The 14,784-nt window shown below is 38.8% G+C and overlaps 1 protein-coding gene across 2 annotated transcripts; it reads right to left on the bottom strand.

Moving 5' to 3' along the window:
• Positions 1 to 358: 358 nt before the first annotated feature.
• On the bottom strand, positions 359 to 3,957 carry LOC107778511 (beta-glucosidase 18). 2 transcript variants are annotated; one of them, XM_075235672.1, is made up of 12 exons: positions 3,729 to 3,957; positions 3,577 to 3,643; positions 3,310 to 3,368; positions 3,146 to 3,221; positions 2,951 to 3,025; positions 2,729 to 2,816; positions 2,328 to 2,584; positions 2,009 to 2,120; positions 1,310 to 1,589; positions 1,110 to 1,212; positions 916 to 1,021; positions 359 to 712 (listed from the first exon to the last, which is right to left on the bottom strand). In XM_075235672.1, the coding sequence occupies exons 1-12, from the start codon at positions 3,897 to 3,899 to the stop codon at positions 511 to 513; spliced, it is 1,596 nt and encodes a 531-aa protein (XP_075091773.1). In that variant the 5' UTR covers positions 3,900 to 3,957; the 3' UTR covers positions 359 to 510. The 2 variants fall into 2 exon arrangements, with proteins under 2 accessions (XP_075091773.1, XP_075091777.1); XM_075235676.1 differs by lacking the exon at positions 3,729 to 3,957 and having other exon boundaries at positions 3,146 to 3,235.
• Positions 3,958 to 14,784: the final 10,827 nt, after the last annotated feature.

Here is a 14,784-nt window from a genome sequence, read left to right as displayed (position 1 = left end):
AATCCTAAAGTCTAAGTATATGGGCGGATATAGGCTAATATTTGGAGTTTATGGATCTGAGTCCGAAATTCTACCATTAATCATTTGATTTACTGGTTTAAATTATTATTTATATTAATTTCGTGAAAAATTTTAGACAGCTAAATACTTAAACCTAGTAGCCCTAGGTTCATATGAACTCTATTACCCTACATCCGTCCCTGGATATCAGTCAATCATTTCAGACGCTACTTCTTTGACCTCATATTTCATGTTCTGCCACAATAACAGAGCGGACTAAAATAAAAATTAATCTAATTAAAAAAAATTAAGGCACCGAGATTAATTCAAAAAGAAAATGGTAATGCTACTCCAGAAGTAAGAAATTAAAATTAGAATACTCATTACTTGACTTGGGCTTTTATTAGTATGTGATATTCATACATAAAAAATTTGGAGTGTCTCAATCATACTACAGAGCTCCTATATCATTAAATACTCACTCGCGATTCTCGTCTGAAAATAATTGTTCTATATTGAGCTCTTTGCTTGTATATCGTTGAGGCTACTGTTAGTGAGGAAATTTTTATACCATTGGGCTGATAGTTTTGGACTTCGATCCAACGTAAGAGGATCGACATAATAAAGCCCAAATTTAATGGTGTAACCAAATCTCCATTCGAAATTATCCATCAAGCTCCATATGAAATAACCACGCACATCCGCACCATTCCTGCTCATCATAAAATTTATAAAAGAGAAAAAATGACAGTCAAACTTAATATGAAAATGTAGCAAAAAGATACAACAAATATTAACTTTGTGGAGTATTATTTATTCAAGCCCCAATATGTAACATTTGAGTCTCTTAGAAAAAATTTCCATATTCATAGTCCATAAAAAACGGAGTTGAAATTTTTAGAATTGAAACAAAACCTGATTGAACGAGCCAAAGATGCTAGGTATGCTTTGTGATATTTAATTCTCTTCATGTCTTGATCTAAGTCATATCCTCCTCCTTGATTCTCGTTTGAAGCGTACCCTGTATGAAGTATCACAATTTACCTTCAATTACATAAAATCCGATCCATAGTCGAACATGAGAATCAGTGACAAATATATTTCTTCACCATTTTCAGTCACAAATATAGGTGTGTTATTGTATCTCTTGTTAACATAATCAACAATCTCTTCCATGCCTTGCGGAACAACGTAAACTCCAGGCATTCCCATCTGAAAAATCAGCTCGTTTAATAATATATATCACCATATATCATACTGAGAATTAATAATTTAAATAATTAACGGCATGAGCAAAGAATATATATACTGGATCTCCAATGGATGCACCATCTTTCTGTCCAGTAATGAGCAGAAACCCGCCAATTGCACGATTTTCACCATGGGTACAAAGAACATCAGTGTCCGTGCATGTGCAGTTGGAATGAAGGCAATCCTTAACGAACCAAGTTGTGTAATGGTTAAGCCCAATGAAGTCTGTGCTATTTTTTATAAGCCTTTTTTCTTCGGAGCTGAACTTTGGTAATTTCTTCCCGTGATACTCTCGCATTTCTATAGGGTAATCTCCGTATACTAGAGGATCAAGAAGCCTGTATGTTCATTTACAATTGTCGACATCAATTCATTCACAAATGCAACTTTACCTTATCTGAGATATGGTGCTTTTATTAGGCTTTTTTAAAAAACAAAAACAAAAACAAAAAAATGTTACAGATGGATTCTTGGAGCAATGATAAAGTTGTTTCTGTGTGACCTGTAGGTCACGGGTTCGAGCCGTGAAATTAGCTACTAATGTTTGCATCAAGGTAGACTGTCTAATTCACATCCCTTAGGGTGTGTCCCCTTACCAGATCATGCGTGAATACGGGATGTTTCGTGCACCGGACGCTTTTTTAAAATTGTAACACGGTAATTTTAGGTAGTATTAAGTAAAAACAAAACTAAATAAAAATGAACATATATATTTTTAAAATCACGTGGATCCGATCATACGTATAATATTACGTACCAGGCAACATGAAAGGCCAAGGCCCTAGTTGAAGCTTTGGTGTCAGCCTCATCATCTGTCATTGGCTTATACATGTAAGCGCTCGCCACCATCCCTATCATTCCACCTTGTTCTGTCTGTTTATAATATAAAGTTAGTAAGTAGGTAGGGTGTGAATTGACTCCAGAAAAGCAAAACATAACACTTATTTTGGGACGGATGTAGTTACTTGTACCACTTATTTTCCGGTTTTTGTTGTTATTCTAAAAATAGAAGACAAATTAATTTATACCCTATAATTAGTGCTAAAACATAAAAAGAAACAAGGATATCTAAATACTTGCCTGGAATTGGCGACGATAGAGTTTGACAGCCTTTGCATGTGCCAATATTGAATTGTGGACAGCAAGTAGAGGCTCAACGTCGGAATTACCAGAGGAACATTTCCCGAAAGGGGGCGAACAATGTGAAGGTGGGAACACACCTTTCAAATACGCCATTTCCGCAAATAAATTAGGCTCATTCATAGTAGACCAGTACTTCACTCTATCCCCAAAACTCTTAAAACATGTTTCTGCAAAGTGTACAAACTCTTCCCTACAAAGATGATCAACTAACTAATTAAGATTGAGAATGATATATATTTCCTTTATTATGCATGATAAACCGTCCAGATTATCTAAATTTAAATATGAACTAATCTATATATAATAGCCAGATTTAACTAGAGAAGAAACTTACTGCATAAGAGGACTGAGCCAGGCCCCATATCTATCCTCAAATTCCTGAGGATAGTCATCATGGTGGATCGTCACAAATGGTGTTATTCCTGCAATTTATGTAGTATCTATTAATATTGCAACCAATATTTGCTATTTTGTCAACTCAAAGTAAGATTGTATGTATTATACTTTAAAAAAAATTAAAAAAGAGGTGGCACTAAAGGAAAATGTTAACAACAACCTTTGAGTAAGAGATTAACAATGATATTGTTATAAAACCTGATTCCAGCAGGATTCACGGCTCCGAACCTCCCTCCTGTTGATCAGCTCCACCATATTTAGAAGTCAAAAGCATATACGCATAATTTAAGGTAGCAATTAAGCATCTTATTAATAATACAAAAGAAGTAATTAAAATGAGAGAAAAGAAACATACTTGGTAGAATTCTACTCCATGAAATGGAGAATCGATAAGCATTTACTCCAAGAGACGCCATTCTGTCAATGTCTTCCTGCCATATCATTCCTTAAAAACAAATTAAAGACATAACATATATGTTTCAAATGTCAAAATCAAAAATGGGATGAATAATTTTGTACCAAGTAACGATGGTAATGGTCGTCAGCTATGTCTCCACTTCCTCCATTAGGTATTCTACCTGAACCAATTTAAATACAAAATGCAGAAATGTAGTACTCACTCAGCTTCATTTTATATGATTGTATATGACCAGCCACGGAATAATTAAAGGAAGAAAGAAAGACGCTTGACAACCTTAAATTATTTGTGCTGTGACATTCCTATGGTTACAAGAACATTGTAAAATGGATAGGAAAGACAACTTTAGGTACAAATGTGAAAGTTACCATTGATACGACAATAAACATCCCAGTTGCTAAGGCTTCTGCCATCTTCAATATATGCTCCTTCGATCTATATTCATATACTCAGGATGTTATATATGAGAGCAGAGACAATTAATTAAAGAACAGGAAATTGAAAGTGAGAGATATTGTACTTGATAGGCAGAAGTTGATGTTCCGAAAAGAAAACCATCTGGAAATTCTGATCTTTTAACTTCTTCTTCCAAGTTATTTCCTCCTTGGCCTATGATGTTCTTTGCAGTAACATTTTGCAACAGTAAGAGGAAACAAATGAAATAGGAGTTCTTAGTGGTGCCTATCTTCATTTTTCCTATATTAAAAGAACATCATAGGCCAGGGGTCGTATATATCTTAGACAGGTCACATGCATTAGTTGTGCCTATATATAGAATATTAGTTACATTGTGATAGTATATAGTATTTGTAAAATAATTCTGGAGAAGAAAAACAATATTAAACCAAAAATGTAGAAGAAACAGAAATTAATCTGAGTCCAGTGAATTCACAATGGTACTTTAAACCCTAGTATTTCAGCGAACACAAATGATCGATAGCAAACCACACTTACTGTTGCTTTCTTTTAGTTAAAAAATGCAGAAGAAAGAAGGAGAATTCAGAATTTTCGTAAGGAAAATCTGAGGGAAAAATAAAACGGAAAAATAAAATCGGAATGAAACTTTAAATTACCGTTACAAAAATGGCCGATTTGGATTAAAGCGCCGACAGCGACGGCGCGATGCTTGTCTTCTTCTCAACTCTTTGAGCTAGAAGAAGTGTAATCATATATATACTCAACAAATGAGCTTTCCTCCTCCAATATGACACAATGTCCCTTTGTAAGGGAGAAAAAATCAAAATTTTATTTTTTTACTCCATTTCCCATTCACTTCAATTTTAAACAAAAAACCCAACAAGTTGTGACTATATATAAATTAGTAGTAGTTTATATCTCAGACAGCAAATTAAATGACTTGCTTTTTGTAATTATATATATTTGCATCACTTGTTACTATGATAATATGTATTACGTTGAAATAATAGATGATATTCTATATTTAAGATATAACATAGACATCTCAACTGAGCTTGTTACCTATTTGATGCTTAAAATATATAAGCTAAAAATGTGCCCTTTGAGTTCAACATTAAGGGGCTGCCTGCAGATATCGAGAGAAGGCACCGATGCATTCACGGTTCACTCATAGATGATATCGCTATTTTCTTTTATTTTTTCCCCCTGTTGTGAAACTTTTAATATTTGTATTTCATTGAACTCAAATATGTTGTTGTCAAACTTAAGAAATTTCATTTTCAATTTCTTTAAAAAGACAACTAAAGCAGTTGATACTATCTGTTTCAAATAAAAACCGTTTTCGAGGCAGAGGGTTAATTATGATATACCTGTTTATTAATCGTAATAATGTAAAACATAAAGGAGAGAGAACTCCTTGTTGCTTCAATATATAAACTCCAATACTCTTTCCCACCCCTCTCGAAATGTCCAACAACCTTCAGCAAAGAAAGTGTTAATGCATCACAAGTTGCGTGGTTATATAAATAAGATCTCTTCGTTCTTAATCCGTCATGATTTCGATTTTGAACCCTAAAAATAAAATAAAAATTTTGTGGAACAATTTTTTCTTTAACGATCCTTACCCGATGCACATCCAAATTGAATCCACCATCTACTATACATAAATGCATTGAACATTAAATACTTAAAATGAAAATTAAATGGAGGTGATCCCCTTCCCATATCGAGTTGCCTTGTTTAACGGATTTGCACGTTACTGATGATATTTTCCACATTAAAATATTCAACTTATAAATTCTTTGAAGATTTCCTGACGCAAACAGTTATTAAAAAGCATATCTAAAGCTTTGGAAAGAGAGAAATTATCAGACCAAAATTATTGAAAATTGTGTGCAATTATGGGTTCAACTAGATCTGTTTGTGCTTCCGCGAGAAAAACCTTGCACATTGAGCTGGCTTATCTAGATCTCCTCCTCTGAATCACAAGTCCATCATTTTTTGAAGTTCGATTGGTTCACTAACAAAATTATGCATGCAGATAATTATAATGTAAGAATCGTAATATATGAATTAATAATCACAATAATTATTGGATGCATATGTATCTTTTGTGAATGTTCATCGATTCATCAAATTAAAATGACATATATAGAGTTAATCCACGTATGTATATGCTACTCCCTCCGTCTCATATTATGTGTCGTGTTTCTCTTTTACACATCTCTTAAAAAATATTAATTAGGAAATGAATTAGACTATTTTACCCTTATTTATGTCTTAAGATATAATTTCTCCTCATTAAATATTTATTCTATTTATGTGTTATCTCTATCTTCAAGAACAATTATTACTAAGAATAAAAAAGAAAAAAATAATAATCAATTTTGTCTTAAACTTCTAAAATGACAAATAATTTGAGACAACTATTTTAGTAACCATTACTGTTAATATGAGACGGGGAGTATCCAATATTGAATTTGGTAATACAATATCATAATGTCATGTAAAATGTACTATTGCTTAATCGAAAACGAAATGTTGACTCGTCAACCAAAACGCACTATAATATAGTCTCAAATTTTACACTCAGATTATTTCTCAAATCTGGATAAGCAGATGACGCCTAAGCGAATTATAGTATTGTACATTATTTTACGGATAATTTAGAAATCTATAACGACCGGGGCCGGCCATTTTGAGTATTACAATCCGTTCCATCATTTACTGCTCAATTTGTGCTTTACAGTTGTTATGTGACTTGCCGGGATGATTGGTTCGGGTCCGGTGAGTTTTGAAAAAAATTGGAACACTTAGTTCCAAAGTTTAAAGTTTAAGTTGAAATAGTGACAGGATATCGATTTATGTGTAAACGACCCCGAAATAGAGTTTTGATGATTCCAATAGCTCTGTATGGTGATTTTTGACTTAGGAGCGTGTCCGAAAAATTATTTGGAGGTCTGTAGTTAAATTAGGCTTGAAATGGCTAAAATAGAAATTTAAGTTTGGAAGTTTGACCGGGGAATTGACTTTTTGATATCAGGGGAATCCGATTCCGAAAATTTGAATAGGTCTGTTTTGTCATTTATGACTTGTGTGCAAAATTTGAGGTCAATCTTGCTTGATTTGATAGGTTTAGGCGTTGAATGTAGAAGTTAAAAATTCTTAGTTTCATTAGGCATGAATTGGGGCATGATTCGTGGTTTTAGCGTTGTTTGATATGATATGTGATTTTGACTAAGTTCGTATGATATTTTAAGACTTGTTGGTGTATTTGGTTGAGGTCGCGGGGGTCTCGGGTGAGTTTCGCAGGGTTAACGAATCAATTTTTAGGCTTGGAGCTTTGTTGGAATTTTTCTGATGCACTATCTGGTTTCATTCATCATGTTCGCGATAGGAGTCTCGCGTTCGCGAAGAGGAACTGAGAGGCAGGCAAGATTTGCTCTTCGCGTTCGCGAAGGAGAGGACGCGTTCGCGAAGGGTTGGGCAGGTTGTGCATCGCGAACGCAAGAGGGTGGCCGCACTCGCGAAGAAGAGAGGGAGCTGGGGCTGGACCAAACGCGTTGGCCTACGCGTTCGCATGAGAGGCTTCACGTTCGCGAATGCCTGAGGTTGTTAATCATCGCGTTCGCAAGTAGGATCTCGCGTTCGCGAAGAAGAAATTGGGGCAACAGATTTTTGTGCTTCGCGAACGCACGGGCACGGGCCGCATTCGCGAAGTGGTCGCGTTCGCGAAGAAGAAAAAACTAGGCAGAGAGTTTAAGTTCTGAAATGGGACTTTTTGACGAATAGGAGCTCGGGAAGAGGCAATTTTCGGGAGATTTTCAAGAAAAACAACGAGGTAAGTGTTCTTAACTCAATATTCGTCAAATTACCCGAATGCGTGGTTGTTTTTAATATTTAATTGGTGATTTGAGTTGAAAAATTGTGAAAACCTTCTTGGTTTAATTTGAAGATTTGAGGGTCCAGTTAATGTCGGAATTTGGTAAAATTTATATGGTTGGACTCGGGGTTGGATGAACATTCATATTTTGTAACTTTTGTCGGGTTCCAAGACGTCAACTTTTGAGTGCAATTTCAAATTTTGTTGGAAAATTTGTATTTTCATATAGAATTAATTCCTATAATTTGTATTGACTGAATCGAATTAATTATGACTAGATTCGAGGCGTTCGGAGGCCGATTCGCGAGGCAAGGGCATAGCAGAATAAAGATTTTCACGGTTTGTGGTAAGTAACCGTTCTAAATCTGGTTCTAAGGGTATGAAACCCCGGATTTTGTGTTATGTGATCGATTTTGAGCTAACGCACATGTTAGGTGATGGGCGTGTGGGCGTGCACCATAGGAATTGTGACTTGGTCAAATTTCATGGAACTTTGTAATTGAACAATCTGTTGTTATCTGTACATTCTCAATGTAGTAGAGAAATTGAACCACAAATCATGTTCAAATTATGTGTTGGCACTGTAGGGACCCACATAGGTCGCGTATGTGTTGAATTATCTACTAAATTATTATTTTGTACTCAATCACAGTTTACTTGTTAATTTTATCTCAGTCTCTATTGTTCATTATTGGTGTATCATATCATTATTGTTTGAGCTAATTTTCATGATTATTGAGAGTCCGAGAGACTGGAGAGATTTATGACTGAGTGAGGGCGGAGGCCTGATTTTCAGATATTATACTATAGCACATGAGTTGTCCGTGCAGCACGTGAGTTGTCCGTGCGGATCCAGATATTATACTATAGCACGTGAGTTGTCCATGCAGATCTAGATATTATACTAGCACGTGAGTTGTCCGTGAAGCACATGAGTTGTCCGTGCGGATTATAGCACTTGGGTTGAAGGAGCCCCTCCGAAGTCTGTACACACCTCTAGTGATCCCAGGTACCCGCTAAGTGTTGAGCGCTATTGAGTGGGAGGACTGAGTGACTGCTGCTCTGAGAGGATGCATTGATTTCATTATTGTTGTACTATAGTTGTCATAAATTCCTATTTTGGAAAATTTCTGAAAGATATTATATCCTATTTCAGTCAAATCCGATATGAAATTACTATTTGGGCCTTAATTGTTGAACTTGCAAATGTGCCTACTTTCTTATAATGGAAATAACTATAATTGGACTTAGCTGAGAAGCTCGTCACTACTTTCAGTTCTTTATTTAGTATTGTTACTTGCTGAGTTGGTTGTACTCACACTACACCTTGCACCTCGTGTGCAGATCCAAGTACTTCCAGACATGGCAGTTGCTAGTTCTCAGAGTTTATCTGTTGGAGATTATCGGGTAGCTTTTTGACGTCCGCAGATCTTAACTCTCTTCCCTTTTAGTTTTTGTACTGTTCTAAGTTTTTAGACAGTGTTTTAGTAGTTAGACTTTGTTATCATTTAGATGCTCATGTACTCAGTGACACCGAATTTTGGGAGTGTATTTATATCCAGTATTTATGGAATTTTCTCTTAAACTTTATTATTATGTTTTCAGTATTTAAAAGAAATTATGAGTTATTGATGTTGTCGGCTTACCTAGTATTGAGATAGGCGTCATCACGACAGGTGTGATATTTTGGGCGTGACAAGTTGGTATTAGAACCTAGGTTACGTAGGTCTCACGAGTCATAAGCAGTATTAGTAGAGTCTTGTGGATCGGTAAGGAGATGTCTGTACTTAGTTTCAAGAGGTTGTCGAAACCTTAGGAAAATTTCACTTACTTGTATTCTGTCGTGCGAATTTGTTGATTCCGGAAACTAAATTTTTGTTATTCTATTCTCTCACAGATGGTAAGGACACGTACTACCGTAACGGATGATCAGCCACCAGTTAAGGCCGCGAGAGGCCGTGGCCGTGGTAGAGGCCGTGACCGAGGTAGAGGTCGAGGTGCAGCTGGTACAGCAGTTAGAGCAACACATGTAGCACCACCAGTTGCTCTAGCTCAGGAACAGATTCCAGATATAATTGAGTCGGTGGGACCAGCTTAGGCATAAGCTGTGCCCATTGAGATTCCAGGCCTTCAGAAGGCCTTGGCCCATATATTGAAAGTTTGCACTGGCCTTGCTCAGGTGGTTTTGGCTCAGGCCGAGGGAGGTACTCATACCCCTATTGCCCGTACTCCAGAGCAGGTAGTGCAGGGACTTCAGATACCGGGGGCACTACCAGCCCAGCCGGATGTAGCAGCTCAGGCCCCAATAGTCCCCGTTATGGCAGATGATGAGGAGAGGAGACTTGAGAGATTTGGGAGGCTTTGAACTCCATCATTTAGCGATGCTGAGTCAGAGGATGCTCAGGGTTTTCTGGATAAGTGCCAGCGGATGCTTCAGACAACGGGTATTCTAGAGACCAGTGGGGTCTCATTCACTACTTTTCAGTTCTTTGGGGATCGCTTCAGATGGTGGGAGGCTTATGAGAGGCCCAGGTCGGTCGGTGCAGTACCACTTACATGGCAGGAGTTCTCTATTCTCTTTTTGAAGAAGTTCATGTCGTAGTCTCGTAGGGAGGAGCTGCGTCAGTTTGAGCAGCTTCGACAAGATGGCATGTCTATGACCCTGTACGAGATGAGGTACTTTGAGTTGGCTCGTCATACAGTTTTATTGGTTCCAACTGATAGGGAGAGGATTATGAGGTTCATTGATGGCCTCACGTATCAGCTGCGGTTGCTTATGACTAGGGAGAGGGTATCTGGTGCCACTTTTGATGAGGTGGTTGACATTGCTCGACAGATAGAGGTGGTTCGTAGCTAGGAGCGTGGTGAGAGGGAGGCCAAGAGGCCTCGAGGTTCGGGTAGTTTTGGTGAGATACTTCTGAGGGACATTCCTACCACAGCAGGGGTCGCCATTATAGGCCCGCTCAGACGGGTCGTCCAGCTCATCATGGTACATCGGCTAGCCATGGTTCTTACAGTGCTCTCTTAGGCCAATCTTTATTCAGTGCACTACCAATGCAGAGTTCTCACTATTCCTCGTCCGCTCAGGCTTTTACAGGTAATTCCTCGGGTTATCAGGAGCAACAGTTCCGTCAGAGGAGGGGTTGTTTCGAGTGCGAAGAATTTGGTCATATCAAGAGAGATTATCCTAGGTTGTTGAGTGGTGCCCCACAATAGAGTTCTCTGTCGATGGCATCAGCACCAGCAGTTACACCACCCGCCCATCCAGCTCGAGATGGGGCTCAGTCAGCTAGGGGTCACCCAAGAGGGGGAGGCCGGTCAGGCCCGATTCTATGTTTTTCCTGCCAGGCCTTATGCAGTTGCCACCAGCGTAGATACTCGAACAAATTAAACTAAGTACTCACAGGGAATATCTAGATAATGAGTAAAGTACGATGATACATACGAATAAATAGAACCAGGGTCAAATAATATAGAAGCTTCCTTGTGGTATGGATTGGTTGTCTCCATGTTATGCTATTCTAGACTGTCACGCAAAAACTGTGACGTTGGCGATGCCGGGGTTGCCAAAATTCGAATGGAGAGGTTCTCTAGATTATATTTCCAGCAGGGTAATTTCTTATTTGAAGGCCCAACGTATGGTTGGGAAGGGGTGTTTGTCATATTTGGCCTTTGTAAGAGATGTTGATGCAGATACTCCTACAATTGATTCAGTACCGGTAGTGCGAGACTTTCCAGATGTATTTTCTGCAGACCTTCCAGGGTAGGCTGCTCGATAGGGATATTGATTTAAGTATTGACTTGGGCCGGGCACTCAGCCTATTTATATTCCTCCGTATCATATGGAACCAACTGAATTGAAAGAATTGAAAGAGCAACTTCAGGAACTTCTTGATAAGGGGTTTATTAGGCTTAGTGTGTCACCTTGGGGTGCACCGGTTCTGTTTGTGAAAAATAAAAATGGTACTATGCGGATGTGCATCGATTACAGGCAACTGAACAAAGTTACAATCAAGAATAAGTATCCTTTGCCGTGTATTGATGATTTATTTGACCAGCTACATGAAGCGAAGGTATTCTCCAAAGTTGATTTGAGATCCGGGTATCACCAGTTGAGAATTCGAAATTCGGATATCCTAAAGACGACATTCAGGACCCATTATGGTCACTATGAATTTCTCGTGATGTCTTTTGGGCTGACCAATGCCCCGGCAGCATTTATGCACTTGATGAATAGTGTATTCCAACCATATCTTGATTTATTTATCGTAGTATTTATTGACGATATCCTGGTGTACTCACGTAGCCAGAAGGAGCATGCACAACACTTGGGTATTGTATTACAGAGGCTGAAAGAGGAGAGACTTTATGCTAAATTCTCTAAGTGTGAGTTCTGGCTTACTTCGGTGGAATTCTTGGGACACATAGTGTCCAGTGAAGGAATTAAGGTGGATCCGAAGAAGATAGAGGCAGTTCAGAGTTGGCCCAGGCCATTTTCAGCTACTGAGATTCGAAGTTTTCTCGGCTTGGTCGGTTATTATCGTCGCTTTTATGGAGGATTTCTCATCTATTGAGGCGCCTATGACTAAATTGACCCAGAAAGGTGCTCCGTTCAAGTGGTCGAATGAGTGTGAAAAGAGCTTTCAGAAGCTCAAGACGGCTTTGACTACAACCCCAGTATTGGTGTTGCCTATAGGTTCAGGGTCTTATACTGTGTATTGTGACGCATCACGTATTGGTCTCGGCACAGTGTTGATGTAAGACGGTAGGGTGATTGCCTATGTGTCCAGACAGTTAAAGGTACATGACAAGAATTATCCGGTCCACGACCTTGAGTTAGCAGCTATTGTTCACGCCTTGAAGATTTGGCAGCATTATTTGTACGGTGTCCATTGTGAGGTTTATATCGATTACCGGAGTCTGCAACATCTGTTTAAACAGAAAGATCTTAATTTGCGGCAAGCAGAGGTGGTTGGAGTTACTTAAGGATTATGATATCACCATTCTCTATCATCCCGGAAAGGCCAATGTGGTAGCCGATGCCTTGAGTCGTAAGGCAGAGAGTTTGGGCAACTTAGCATACTTACCGGTAGCAGAGAGACCTTTAGCCTTGGATGTTCAGGCCTTGGCCAACCAGTTTCTCAGATTGGATATTTTCAAGCCGAGCCGAGTTTTGGCTTGTGTGGTTTATTAGTCTTCTCTTTATGATCGTATCAGAGAATGTCAGTATGATGACCCTCATCTGCTTGTCCTTAAGGACATGGTTCAGCACGGTGATGCCAAGGAAGTCACTATTGGGGATGACGGTGTATTACGGATGCAAGGCAGGTTATGTGTGCCTAATGTAGATGGTTTGCGAGAGTTGATTCTCCAGAAGGCTCACATCTCGAGGTACTCCATTCATCCAGGTGCATCGAAGATGTATCAAGATTTGAGGCAGCACTATTGGTGGAGGAGAATGAAGAAAGATATAGTTGGGTTTGTAGCTCGGTGTTTAAATTGTCAGCAGGTGAAGTACAAGCATAAAAAACCGGGCGGATTGCTACCGAGACTTGAAATTCTGGAGTGGAAGTGGGAGCACATTACCATGGACTTTGTAGTTGGGCTCCCACGTACTTTGAAGAAGTTTGATGTTGTTTGGGTGATTGTAGATCGGTTGACCAAGTCCGCGCATTTTATTCCAGTTGGTACTACTTATTCTTCGGAGCGGTTGGCTGAGATTTATATTCGCGAGATTGTTCACCTATAGGGTGTGCCAGTATCCATCATTTCAGATCGGGGCGCGCAATTTACATCACAGTTTTGGAGAGTAGTACAACAAGAATTGGGTACACAGGTTCAGTTGAGTACAACATTTCACCCTCAGACGGACGGACATTCCGAGCGCACTATTAAAATATTAGAGGATATGATACGCGCTTGTGTCATTGATTTTGGGGGTTATTGGGATCAATTTCTGCCACTGGCAGAGTTTGCTTACAATAACAACTACCAATCGAGCATTCAGATGGCTCCGTATGAGGCTTTATATGGGAGACGGTGTCGGTCTCCGGTGGCTTCGTTTGAGCCGCGTGAGGCTAGGCTATTGGGTACTGAAATGGTTCAGGATGATTTGGAGAAAGTTAAATTGATTCAGGAGCGGCTGCGCACGACACAGTCTAGACAGAAGAGTTATGCTGACAAGAAGGTCTGTGATGTTGCTTACTTGGTTGGGGAGAAGGTTCTGCTCAAGGTTTCACCCACGAAGGGTGTGTTGAGGTTCGGGAAGAAGGGCAAGTTGAGCCCTTGGTATATTGGGCATTTTGAAATACTTAAGAAGACTGGAGATGTGGCTTATCAACTTGCATTGCCGCCTAGTATATCAGGTGTTCATCTAGTGTTCCATGTATCTATGCTTCGGAAGTATGTCAGGGATCCGTCTCATATTTTGGATTTCAGCACAATGCAGTTGGATGGTAATTTGACTTATGATGTAGAGCCGGTGGTCATTTTAGACCGATCGGTTCAAAAGTTGAGATCAAAGAACATAGCTTCAGTTAAAGTGTAGTGGAGAGGCTAACCAGTCGGAGAAGCTATTTGGGAGACTGAGTGGGAGATGCGGAGCAAATATCCACACCTATTTTAGATTCCAGGTATAATTCTAAACCCGTTCGAGGATGAACGTTTGTTCAAGAGAGGGAGAATGTAATGACCCGGCCGGTCATTTTGAGTATTACAACCCCGTTCCCCCATTTACTGCTCAATTTATTCTTTACTGTTGTCATGTGATTTGCCGGGGTGATTGGTTCGAGTCCGGTGAGGTTTTAGAATGAATTGGAATACTTAGTTCCAAGGTTTAAAGTTTAAGTTAAAATAGTAACCGGATATTGACTTGTGTGTAAACGACTCCGGAATAGAAATTTGATGATTCTGATAGCTTCGTATAGTGATTTTGGATTTAGGAGCTTATCCGGAAAATTATTAGGAGGTTCGTAGTTAAATTAGGCTTGAAATGACTAAAATAGATATTTAAGTTTGGAAGTTTGACCGGGGAGTTGACTTTTTGATATTAGGGCCGAAACCGATTCTGAAAATTTGAATAGGTCTGTTATGTCATTTATGACTTGTGTGCAAAATGTGAGGTTAATCAGACTTGATTTGATAGGTTTCGGCATTGAATGTAGAAGTTAAAAATTCTTAGTTTCATTAGGCTTAAATTGGGGTATGATTCATGGTTTTAGCATTATTTGATGTGATTTGTGATTTCGACTAAGTTCGTATGATGTTTTAGGACTTG

The sequence above is a fragment of the Nicotiana tabacum genome, chromosome 2 (assembly GCF_000715075.1).
Source record: "Nicotiana tabacum cultivar K326 chromosome 2, ASM71507v2, whole genome shotgun sequence".
Lineage (NCBI taxonomy): Eukaryota > Viridiplantae > Streptophyta > Magnoliopsida > Solanales > Solanaceae > Nicotiana > Nicotiana tabacum.
Note: the sequence above shows the minus strand (reverse complement) of the source record. Positions and strands in the feature narration are given on the sequence as shown.

Coding starts and splice junctions, on each gene's coding strand:
- LOC107778511 (XM_075235672.1), bottom strand. CDS start 3,899: ATGAAGATAGGCACCACTAAGAACTCCTATTTCATTTGTTTCCTCTTA. Junction 3,369..3,576: donor TGTTTATTGTCGTATCAATG/GTAACTTTCACA, acceptor AAATTGGTTCAG/GTAGAATACCTAATGGAGGA. Junction 2,121..2,327: donor TCGTCGCCAATTCCAGGCAA/GTATTTAGATAT, acceptor ATAAACAGACAG/AACAAGGTGGAATGATAGGG.